Genomic DNA, 12,194 nt, shown 5'->3' on the forward strand with positions numbered 1-12,194 from the left:
GAGAAGGGAGACACTTTTCCAGGGTTTTAGCAAAGTCAGGTCTAGAACCCAGGTGAGCCAGGCCACAGGGGGCGTGGCCCAAGATGTGGGCACCTTTGTTCCCCAGGGGAAGTAGGTGGGGCAGTAAAAGGGGGGTGTTTGTCTATTCAGGTGACAGGTCCAAATTGTAAAGCCCGTTGTTTGAAATCCAAGGACCAGATGCTGCAAGCTGAAAGAATTTTCCTAGATGCCTCGGGTAGGACAGGTAGCCTACTTTCCTGCTCCCAGGCTGCATCAAATGAGAGCCTGGGGCTTCCCTGGTGGCGCAGTGGTTAAGAATCCGCCTGCCAATGCAGGGGACATGGGTTTGAGCCCTGGACCGGGAAGATCCCACATGCTGTGGAGCAACTAAGCCCGTGCGCCACAACTAATGAGCCTGCATTCTACAGCCCGCGAGCCACAACTACTGAGCCTGCACGCCTAGAGCCCATGCTCCGCAACAAGAGAAGCCACCGCAAAGAGAAGTCCGCGCACCGCAACGAAGAGTAGCCCTCGCTCACCGCAACTAGAGAAAGCCCGCGCACAGCAACAAAGAACCAAAGTAGCCAAAAATAAATAAATTAAAAAAAAGAGAACCTGGTACTTTTCCTAAACGGTCCCAGCAAAGGCTGCATTCAGGGTGAGGATGGGGGAGGTGAGCCACCGCTGTCTCCCACGTCATCCCGGCTTTGTGACTTTCATGACACATCAATTGTTTAATGCAGCTATTTTGGCCTGATGACTCTGGGGCCCGAGATTACCTGTCTGGACCCTTCTCCCTTCTTTCTCCTTTTTCCTATTCTCATCAGTACTGGCCTAACTCAGAGTCTGAGATACAAGCTGCTTACTTCTCCTAATACCTAATCCGCTCTACATCCTTTCCTTTCATTGCCTTCTACCTCCCTTCCTCAGTTTCAGCCAGGTATACAGTCTGTGATCAGTGGTTTATTGAACCTGGGTTACCCTTCCCCCATCCCTTCTGGTTGAAACTCTTGACCTTCTTTAAGCCTCACTCAAATGCCACCTCCTTCATGAAGCCTTCCATGCACGCTTGTTACAGATTAATAGCTCTGGGCTTCTTCCGCTTAGCATTCCCCCACCCCAAATTCATGTCTACCTGGGACCTCAGAATGTGACCTTATTTGGAAATAGGATCTTTGGAGATGTAACTAGTTAAGGATCTCAAGATGAGGTCATACTGGATTTAGCGTGGGCTCTAAATCCAATGACTGGTGTCCTTATGAGAAGATGAGAGAATGCACAGACACACAGAGAGACAGAGAAGACAGCCACATGAAGGTGGAGGCAGAGACAGGAGTGACACTGCCACAAGCCGAGGGACGCCAGCCAGGAGCCACCAGGAGCTGGAAGGGGCAAGCAGGCATTCTCCCATAGAGTCTTCGGAGGGAGTGGCGCCCTGCCAAAACCTTGATTTCAGATTTCTGGCCTCCAGAACTGTGAGAGAATACATTTCTACTGCTGCAAGCCCCCAAGTTAGTGGTCATTTGTTATGGCGGCCACAGGAAACTAATACACACTATAATTTGTGCCTTGACTGTAAGCACCTGGCCATGTCTCTGCCCCTCTCCAGGCCCAGAGCTGCATCGAACACCTGATAGGCATCTCAGGTAGGTTTGCTGGACTAGGTTTCTCAGAGATGGTTGTCAAGGGATAGTTGCGCCTCAGCCTGCCCCAGTGCCAGGGTGGGAAGGGTATGGGATTTGCTGAATGGATGTGATGGAGAATAGGATTCACAAATCTACGTGAAGGGCTAATTCCTGGCAAGCTGCTTTAGGAACAGGGCTACAGACCCCTGGACTGTAAATTCAATAATAGCAAAGCAGGTGCAACTCAGAGCCAGTTCTTATACTGGCTCCCTGAAATGGGTCCCCGAGTCCTGGCTCTACCCCTTCTCCATGGAGGGATTGGGCCCTAGTGTGTTGCCCCTGCCTCTATGGTCCTACAGTCATGGCTCAGGGCTCTAATCCAGCCACTTGCCTCCTGCTGGACCAGAGGCTGGAACAGCCCCTGCAAATACTTCCAAACAAACAGTACACTCTCTCCTCCAGGGGACTCCTGCTAAAACCACGTCAAGGTCAAAGACTGGAGGCTGAGCCTGCCACTAGCCTGCCAGGAGCCTTGTTGGGGATGGGGTGAGCCCAAGCTCTATGAATGCTTTCGTGGAAGGAAATCCAGGAGGACCTAGAAAATCTAAAAGGATTGTAGTGGGCAATGAGCATGACTGGCCCTTCCCGGGTTAACCTTGTACATGGTGGTTAAGCAGATTTATCTCCAGGTAGGGAACTTTCCAACTCCTGGCACCTTTGTGTTCCTGTAAGAAAAACCCTCATTGGGGTCACCTTTGCAGCCTAAGGTGCACTACTGCTCACAAATATTGCCAAATCCTGTTTGACTCAAGGTCGTTATGGGAAACTGGGTTGTCACTCCCCCCAAGAGTAAACTCTCTTGGACATGCCTGCTATTTGCAAAGACTCTGGTTCTCCTCCCTTCGTTCTCTTTAGGGGGCCTTTCCCCTCAGGTCCAGACTGCACTTCCAGCAAGGGGAGGAGAGTCAGCCCCGTCCACCAAGGTCACCTGTCTAACACTGCTCCCCAGCTCTCTCCGGCTGCTCCAGGACCACCCTGAGTCCACCATCCACACAACACTCTCAGCCATCTCCTCCAAAGTCCCCACTCCACAACACACGGCCGGCCCTTTGTCCCCAAGCCCACCAGCCCCCAAACGCTCCCAGCTCTGGGAGTTGTCCCAAGGTCCTCTCACTGGGCCCCAGATGGACTCAGGCAAGAAACCTTGATTGCAAATTCCCCACCGTGACAGCAAGCGCAAAGCTCATTAAAAAGTAGCCCCAGTAAGTGGTCAGATGATTATGAGTTATAGGGAGGGCTCTTGGGCATCCTGACTGGTCCGAGCACTGAACCTAGGGTGAATGGCACTGGAAGTTCCATAGGCCCCATGGTTCCTGTTTCTGGTGACCAGATACCAATTTAAGACGTATTTCTCATTGGCCCTGGATTTATTCTTTGGAAGAAGATATCTATTCCAAGTTAGGTGGGGCATGGTTCCCAGTGAAGGGACTTACAGGGTGCCGCTCTACCCCCTCCACCCCCCAATACCATATACTTCTTTCAATTTAGGCTTGTTTACAGTCAGTCAAGTTTTTCCAGATTGACTGAAAGAGTTCTTCATATGCCTACTGCAGCCAGTTACAAGAGCAGTGAAAGAGACCCAGGACTTGGGCCAGCTGGAAGAGTCAGAAGAAAGTTTCTGTGGGATGCAGACCGCTAAGGAATGACAATCACATGCGATTGTCCCAAACCCTGCATCCTTCTGCAAGGGCACCCTCACCTGCCACGCCTCCACAAAGGGGGCATCACCTCAAGGAAACGAAACTGCTGAGAAGAACTTTTGCTTCTCCTTTTTCTGTGTGTCCACGGGTTAAAAACACTTCCAAACTCTCCTTCCAACTGCAAGGTCAAGCAGCTGTCCAAACCACCCAAGGAGAAGCAGGAGCCCAGGACAGCCGACCCCAGCTAGTCAGCCTTGATAGCCGCCAACCTACAGCTGCTCCCCCCGCACCCCCCACCCCTAGACACCGCCTGGGGAAGGAAGAGTTAATCGGCAATCGGCTTTGGCTGTTGGTTCACGCTCCAAAGTTCAGTCCCAGTCAGAGCCACCCCGGAGGGATTGTAAATCTCAGGGCAGTATTTAACAAAACAAAAGCAACCTGGAATTACATGCAGGTTTGGTTTTCTACAGTACATATTTACTTAATCCCCTAGGTATGTGGCTCCATGTCAGATCAGCTGGCTTTGCTGGCCCTTTCACCCCCTTGCTCACAACAGTTTAAATTTCAATCTAATTCCCTGTTTTTGCTCTTCCTCTTCACAGGGCTGGCTGGAGACAGCCAGCCTCAAATCTCTCTCTCTCTATTGCTCTAGTCACTGGGTGAGTCAGCCTGGCTTGGGTCGGAGCTGGGTGACAGCTGGCTCACCCTCCACACTCTCCGGCACCAGGTCTGGGATAAGTGGGGGAAGAGGTGCTGGGTCTACCAAAAAGTTAAAGGCAGAGCTTGGGTGCTGGGGAGGTGGGGTTGCACCACCTCGCCCCTTAGTGGGGAGGGATCCCCTCTGGGGCTGTATTGGGGGGGGGTCGGGCGGAGGCAGCATTGAAGTGAGAACAAGGGCTCTTTATCAGCTGCTGGTTACCCTTGTCCCCTCTTTCCAGATTTCCAAACACCTGGGCCTCCGAGCGCCTATCAGGCTAGGCTAGACATCCACCACCGTTTTTTCCTTTTCAAACCCAAACCAAGTATCCCCTCTTTTCTTGCCTCCAGAGCTGCAGCCGCCCAGGTTGGGGCTGGGAAGCGGGTTGCCAAGGAAAATATGAAGCGCCAGCTAACAGGCGGCTCCCAGCTCTACCCAGGAGCGCACACACCCTTCACTCCCCAGGGTGGCGGCAAAAGAGGGAAAGACGAGAGGGAAAACACGACACCTTCCTCTGGGAGGGAGGAATGTCGGAAAGCGGGGGGATCTGCTAAGTTTCGGGCTGGGGGTGAACAGCCAGCCACAGATCCCAGAGGAGCGGGTCAGTTCCGGACCTGCCAAAAAAGACAGTCGGGTGCCCGGGAAATGTACAAGGTGAAACTGACTAGCTCAGCACTCACGGGTGGCGCAGAGAAGTAGGGTGGCCGGCGACTTTCAGACCCTGGGCGCGGGTTCCGGCAGCGGCAGCAGGTGGGCGCACCCCCCGTCCCCGCGGTCCCCCTAGCCTTTGGCCCCCATCCCCTGGAGTCGCGGTGTCCCGGTACCTTTCTGGCGCCGCGTTCCGCGAACTCGCGAGCGAGCTGGCGCCCGATGCCTCTCCCGCCGCCGGTGATAAGGACGTTCTCCCGAGACAGGTCCCGCAGCTTGGCGGGCAGCACCAGTCCGACGGCAGCCTTCACCACCAGATAGATCATCTGCAGAGGGAACACCACCAGCGCGCCCAGCCATTTCCACACCATCCTCCGCGCCGCGGAGCCGGGCAGGGGTGGGGGGGCGAAACTCCCCGGACCGCACAAAACAGGACTTAAAAAAGAAAACACCCCCAAACAATAATAAATACACCGAATAAGGGGCAGAGAGGCGTCCCACCTGGCCACTCTTGAAATCACCTCTTCCCAAATGCAAAGCAAGCACCGGGTGAGAAAAAGGGCGGGGGGGGGGGGGAGGTGTGGGTGGGTGGGTGAGATAAATCCTCGGGAGGAGAAAAAGCGTCTCAGAAGGTTGGGACAGTTAAGAGGGGTGGAGGGGAAGCCGGAGGTGGAAAGTTCTAACAAGAACTTTCGTGCCCCAGCAGCCGTTTCGGCTGGGGAATTCTCAGGTAATGTTTACAGGCTGACAGAGGAGTTTAGGCAGGGGAAGAAAAAAAAAAAAAAAAAAAAGGCACCAACCACACGCGCGCACCCTGCTACAGTCCCGCGGTTTCAAAGTGCAAGATTTAAAAAAAAAAAAAAAAAAAGCTGTTTCCAAATTGGAGCGCCTCCCCCCTTCTCCAGGAAAAAAAAAAAAGTAGGGGGGAAAAGTGCTTGGAGCTCCCAATTTCAGCCCGCGAAAGTCTCCCGACTCATTGCTATTCTTGGGCTCAGGAAATTGCTTAAACGCGATCTGATTGCCAGCAACGTGCAGGAGAAGTGGGGGGTCCGGGTGTCAGTTTCTTTACGTGCATGGCTCGCCCTCGCGCGCGCCCGCTCTCTTCGGCTCCCTCCCTCCCTCTCTCTTCCAGCAGAGGCTGGGAGTTGCCGCTCGATCCGGCTCCCTCTCTCTCCCTTGTTAGCATTTATTGCCTTCTTTTTGTCCTTTCCAACTTGGAGAGGGCCCGGGTGCGGAGCGCGCGTGGATCGGTCGCCCTGGTCTGCGCCGCCCTATCCATTCGCTCCCGGGGCAGCCGCGGCTGGCTGGGAGCGAAAGGGCGGCCCTTTTTTCCCCCCATTTTTTTTAATACCCCATTAAGTCTGATTGACAGTTAAAGTTGTTCCGAGGCTTCACTACCGTTCCTCTGAGTGGCTGCCGCGAGCTCCCCTCCCCCTGCGCAGTGGCGGGGTGCGCGCGCGGGCGCGCACACGGGCTCGCTGCGACTCCGCTCTCCCGGGGCCGGCTCCCCTCGCTGCAAGCCGGGGCTTGCCGGCGGTATCCCTGAGGGCTCGCCGCCGCAACTCGCACACGCTGGAACCGACTCCTGCGAACCGGCTCACTCCTCGAGACATTCCTCCTGGTCCGGGACGCGGTCTCCCCGAGCAGGGGAGCCTGCGGGCCAGGTGACCGCCCCTGCATGCGGTGCAGGCCCGGGAGAGCTCGCGCTTGTCTTGATCCATCAGGTCGCCCAGGGTTTATTTCAGGTCATTTGATCATTCCCTGCCTCCATAGGACCAGGGAGCCACTTCTGACCCTTGCCCAGACTCCTCCAGTTTTCACTTAGAGCGCACTTTCTAAGTCTGCCCCGAGTCCCTCACGTTGCTGGGGGGAAACAGCTGGGAGCAGGGTTTTGCTTTGAGGGGTGTGGGTGTGGGGGCAGGGTAAAGGAACCTCTGCCCCCAGAGTGCCAATAAAATCCCCGAACGATTAGCTGGGAGCATATTTATTGCTCATCTGGGCTAGAATTACCTTGACTGACAGCAATTTCCTTAATAACAAACGCCTGTAAACAAAACGTGCTAAACCCACGCGCCCCCCTGCCCCCCTTGCTGTATAGGCAGCAGCTCCTCTCTTTGGGTCTCCCTGGGCTGCTCTAGTGGGGCACCCACCTTGTAACCTCCTGCTTTCCCCCAACAAGAATGTCTCCCTTGCTGGAGGGTGGGACCCAGCTACTTAGAGTTGTCTGTTGCAGGAAGTCTGGGAGGTGAGTCACTGCAAAGCAGGCCCAGTTGAAAGTGCTGATGAGACTTGCCTCCTGCTGCCCCTGATGGTCCCAGGCCTGGAGGAGAGAGGGTGAGCCAGGGAGCTGCCCTGTAATCTGGTGCAGCAGCAGTTCTCCAGCGAGAGGCTTGTTCAGACGGGGAGTGCTGGGCCTCGCCCCCAGACCTTCTGATTCAGCAGGGCTGGGTGTGCTGGAATCAGTACATTTAATGCTCTGCTGGCCATCAGGCGAGAAAATCACCTTGAGAAAGGCTGGTTTGGGGATGGGGTGGCTGGAGTTTAAACTCCTCCCTGGGCGGCAAAGACCCTCTAGTTCTGGAGGGAAGTTCAGCAGGCAAGGATCTTTCTTCCAGATGAATTTGGAAAATCGTTATCTGGACCGCTGGAAGAGCAAGAAGGGTTTGGTAGAGTGGGGCTGGATGAGAGACTGTCCTACACTGAGGGCTTAGATTCTGAAATTTAATCCTCCCACTGACCTTGCAGGGGGGTTATTATTATCCCCATCTGCCAGGTAGTACAGAAGGGAGGAATCCAAATCCAGACGTGATTCCTCTTCCCACCCCACCCCACTCTGGCAGGAGGGGAGGAGAGAGGTGGAGACCAGGCTCCCTCCAAAAGTCGGATGGAAAGGCAGGCCATTGCTTTCATAGGCTCCCAGGCCACGGCTAAAGGCAGGACTTCGTCAACGTGACGGCCTCCTCCCACCTAGGAGTTCTGTAAAAAATGGAAAAGAAATCCCAACCCTGGAGAGACAGGCCCTTCCCACCCAGCTGTGGCCGGTGTCTGCCGGGCCAGCCAAGAAGACAACTGGGAAGGTCTGGAACTGGAACCCCTGTGCTCAGCCTGTTCTCATCTGTTATCCTCGACGCCGCCTAGTGGTCGGGATGCAACACTGCGCCTCCAAGCTGCCGGAGCCTCCAGCGTCCCGTGTTCCTGCTACCCTACCAGCTAATCCTTTTTCTTCCAGGCTTTTCTCCCCACCTAAGGTTAACACTCCAAGCCTAAAAGGCCTCACAAGGATCATAGCTCCACTTCCCCACACACCTGCTACCGTGTGGAGTAGGAAATTGAAGCTCAGGGGTGTGAAGTAACTCATAAACCCAGCGCCATGTTCACCTACGTCCCCTGATCCTCGCCAGCTACCCAGCCCTGTTCAGATGCCAGACCAGCTAGGTGACCACTAGGTTCCACTTACATTTGCCATGGATGTGAGTTTGAGTGGGAAGGGGGTTGAGAACCCAAATGAACCTTCAGCGTATCAGGCCCTTTACACATACTCTCCCTTCATCTCCATAACAGCCTTTGCGGGTGGGCATCACTGTGCCCCTGTAACACTGGGCTTAGCAGTCTAAATGACTCACTCAAGGGCCACACAGGGGGCTCCCCTTACCTCTTCCAAACATCAGGTTTACAGTGAAATCACAGTAAAAAGGAACATGTCAGGCAGCCCTAAAAGGTTTGGGGTTGGACTGCGGTTGGGAAGTGGACACCTTTTTTCTACTTGTTCCACTTTCAGGATGTGGGTTTTGTGGGCCTGGCATACCGTGAGCCTCTGGCCTCTTCCATCATCAGCTGCCCAGAGAGGTTCTGTCTGTTACCTGCTCTAGGTCCCCCAAGTTCCCCAGGAAGATGAGGGCGAGGGGGTGCTGGGCTAGGGGATGCACAGTCTAGCAGGCTGGCCCAGAGGGTGCCTGTGACCTGGCTTCAGTGAGAACTGCGTGGGACACGACCCCTCCCCCTTCTCCGCCACTTCCCCTTACCCGTGTTTTTGGCTGTTGGTACCCCCCTCCTCCCTTAGCTGGGAGCAACGGGTGTGGAATTTAACTCCAGGGTGAAGTTTGAAATTTCACATCCCAGCCTGGGAGAGGGCCCCACGGTTTTCTCCTCGCTCCTGGAAACGTGAAAGGAGCCTTTGTGGGCTTGATGGAGGAGGGAGGTGAGCTGCAGCCTGAAAACTGACTTTTTCCATGACTCAGCTCTCCCGGTACTGGGTGGGCACGGGAGGTGCGACGACCCAGAAGGGCAGGCTGGAGCCACCTTCCAGCCCAGAGCCGCAGCTCATGCTTAGAGGTGGGCCCCCAAAAGAGCCGGCCCTGTGACCCGCAAGGGAACTTGCTGGCCCGTGATGGGCCACCATGCTGTAACCGCCCCTTTCCCCCAGGGCTGAGTCCCATCTTTTTTTTTTTTTTTTTTAACCAGGTTACACATATTTGTTTTTTTTTTTAAGTATTATTGATTTACAGTGTTACAGGTGTACAGCAAAGTGATTCAGTTACTAATATGTATATTCTTTTCCATTTTAGGTTATTACAAGATATTGACTATAGTTCCCCGTGCTCTATAGTAGGTCCTTGTTTTTTTAATCTGTTTTATATATAGTCGTGTGTATCTGTTAATCCCAAATTCCCAATTTATCCCTCCCCCCACTCCCACTGCATCCCCAGTGCCAAGCACACGGATGCCCTTTCCCAGTCCTTTTACCAGGAACTTTCCTTATCACCATCTCAACTGAGAGCTGGAGAGACAAACAGGTCTCAAGCCTTGCCTTCTACTTATCTGAGGCTTACAGAGTTAAGAAAGGCACTTAAGATCACGTAGCCCAGAGATGGAGGTGGGATTTGAACCCCGGTCAAGTGCTCGGCTCTGTCTGCTTTATCCATGGATGTCTTCCAGAACGTACAGGACGGCCTGGGGACCTTGTCAAAATGCAGATTCTTAGGCTCCCACCAGCATCCTAGGGTGGGAGTCCAGGAATGTGCATGTGGGCCAGTGTTCGAGAGCCCGCCAGCGCTGCCTCTTCTTGGCCCCTGGTTACTCACAGCCCCTGCACGAAGCCTCCCTCGCCTCTTCCACCAGCAGGCAAGCTCTTCCCTCCTTTATACTTAGGATGTGTCACGACACTGAGCCCTCCCCCTCGGGTTGTTCTGGGCTGGTGGCTGCACAGATACCTAAGAGGGAAGAAAACGGAAGCTAGAGGAGCAGGGCGTACCTTCAGGTGGCCAGTCCGTCAACCAACGGCCATGGCGTCTCTCCCTGGGCCACCACCACGGGGTTGGGGGGTAAGGCAGGATGGGTCAGAGAGGAGCCGTGGGGTGGTGATTCTGGCTTTGGAATCGGGAAGCTCCGGTTCAGATCCCAGCTTTGCCCCTCCCCGCTCCCATCTCCAGCTTCCTCATTTGCAAAGGGAAGATATTAATGAGGATGGGATTAGCTACTCATCAAATCCCATGCCAAGAGCTCAGTAAATGCCAGCTATCGTTTTTACGGTGCCGTGATGCCTGCTTGCTGAGGACCCAGTTCAGCCATCGGCAGAGATGCAGGGCTTAAGTTAGCGGTGTTCCTGGATGGCCTCAGAGCAGGGCTTCTGGCCTCAGCTGGGTACCTCCTCATTTCACCTGATCACCTGCCATCCTCTCACCTGCCAACACACTTTCTCCAGGACCTTTTCTCTGTGGCCGAGGAAACCCCTATTCATTTTGCAAGGTTTCCTTTAGCTCATGTGGTATTTTTTCCAGGAAGCTCTTTCCAGCTGCCCCTCAGTCCCCAATGTCCCCTTCCCCCAGCCAAGGCTGGCCCAGGGGGTTCTGTTCTCGGCTCCTGTATTGCCCTGCCCCTCAGCACCATGACACCGCACCGTAACTGCTGGTTTTCCCCGAATCTCACGGCACACTGGGAGCTTCTCAAGGGTAGGGACTGGGCCGGCTTGGTGGGCGCGTGGCCTGTGCAGGGGAGCATGGGTTGGTGCTCTGCTGTCCCCATCTTGAAATTGGTCATTTCATCTTTACCCTGTGTTTTGTAACAAAACACAAGGTGACCTGCTGTCCCCCAGTGAGGAAATTGAGTGGCTGACACAGAACTTTGGGGGCAAAGGCAGTGAAACATTTCAGATGTGTGCCTTCATCCATTCATTCATCCACTTATTCATTCACTGGATGTTTATTGGGCAGTGACTGTGTGCCTGGCTCTGCGACGCTGCCAGGAGGCGAAGGGTGCCAGGAGGAATACAGGCAGGGTGTGGGAGAGAGGTGGGGACAGAGATGACAGTGGGCTGGGGACGGAGAGATGGGGCTGGTCGGGCGGTGGTTTAGGTAGGGTGGCTGGGGAAGGCCTCTCCGGAGCGACCCTGGGGCAGAGGCCTGGTTGGAGTGAGGCGTGAACCTGAAGAAGTCGGGCTGAAGAGCTGGGCAGAGGGACAGGAAGTCCTGCGGTGGGAGGGTGCCTGGTGCGCTGGAGCAGACAGGTGGGAGGAGGAGGTGGGGGGGAGGGTAGCTCACCTGGCGTCTCCACGCTCAGTGCGGTCCTGGACCAGCAGCTCAGCGTTGCCTGCGAGCTCGTGGGAAATGCAGAGTCCCAGGCCGCACCCCAGACCTCCCTAATCAGACTCTACATTTTATTTAAGGCAATTTGCAGGTCTGTTTTATGCACACTGTCGTTGGAGGAGTGCTGAGGTAACAGGGTCCTGTAGCACAAGAACAACTGTGGCTTCTGTTTCCCGTGTGACAGGAGCAGCGGGAGACGCGATGGGCTCTGTGCTTTAGAAGCAGCGTCCAGAGCCAAGGGTGGGCGCAGGGCGAGCGGGGAGGAGGCTCTGGGATGCTCGGCTGTGCGGGGCTCCCGCTGCCAGGTAAAGACAGGTGGACAGTGACACCTGGAGGTGCTGCTGCAGGGAACACCCGGCGCGGGGGCCTTCGGCGAGGTCCCTGCCCTGCAAGGGACACTCCTCTGAGCAGGGTTGTTTTTTTTGTTTTTTTTTTTGTGGTACGTGGGCCTCTCACTGCTGTGGCCTCTCCCGTTGCGGAGCACAGGCTGCGGACGCGCAGGCTCAGCGGCCATGGCTCACGGGCCCAGCCGCTCCGCGGCATGTGGGATCTTCCCGGACCGGGGCATGAACCCGTGTCCCCTGCATCAGCAGACGGACCCTCAACCACTGCGCCACCAGGGAAGCCTCTGAGCAGGGTTTTAAAACCAGTCACTTGGTGCACGGACACACAGACATGCATGTACGGAGACACACATACATAGGAACACACACAGACAAACACGCAGACACACACACAGACACAAAGATAAACACAGACACACAGAGACACACATGCTCACACAGAGACATACACAGACACACACACAGACACACAAAGATAAACACAGACACACAGAGACACACATGCTCACACAGAGACATGCACAGAAACACACAGACACAGACATACAGACACGCACACAGACACACACAGACACACACAGAGACATACACAGAAACAC

At 55.0% G+C, this 12,194-nt stretch overlaps 1 protein-coding gene across 2 annotated transcripts in view; it reads right to left on the bottom strand.

The window, feature by feature from the left end:
- DHRS3 (dehydrogenase/reductase 3) overlaps nucleotides 1-5,970 on the bottom strand; it is a 41,871-nt gene extending 35,901 nt beyond the window's left edge. Inside the window, exons 1-2 of one of the 2 annotated variants that reach the window (XM_065875554.1) lie at nucleotides 5,471-5,970; nucleotides 4,847-5,105 (exon numbers count right to left, since the gene is read on the bottom strand). In XM_065875554.1, the coding sequence (XP_065731626.1) occupies nucleotides 4,847-5,041 (195 nt within the window). In that variant the 5' untranslated portion in view covers nucleotides 5,042-5,105; nucleotides 5,471-5,970. Of the gene's footprint in view, nucleotides 1-4,846; nucleotides 5,451-5,470 lie in introns of those variants that run through there. The other variant, XM_065875547.1, reaches the window with a different exon arrangement.
- Between the last annotated feature and the right edge of the window lie 6,224 nt (nucleotides 5,971-12,194).

This window comes from Phocoena phocoena, chromosome 1 (assembly GCF_963924675.1).
Source record: "Phocoena phocoena chromosome 1, mPhoPho1.1, whole genome shotgun sequence".
Taxonomy (NCBI): Eukaryota; Metazoa; Chordata; class Mammalia; order Artiodactyla; family Phocoenidae; genus Phocoena; species Phocoena phocoena.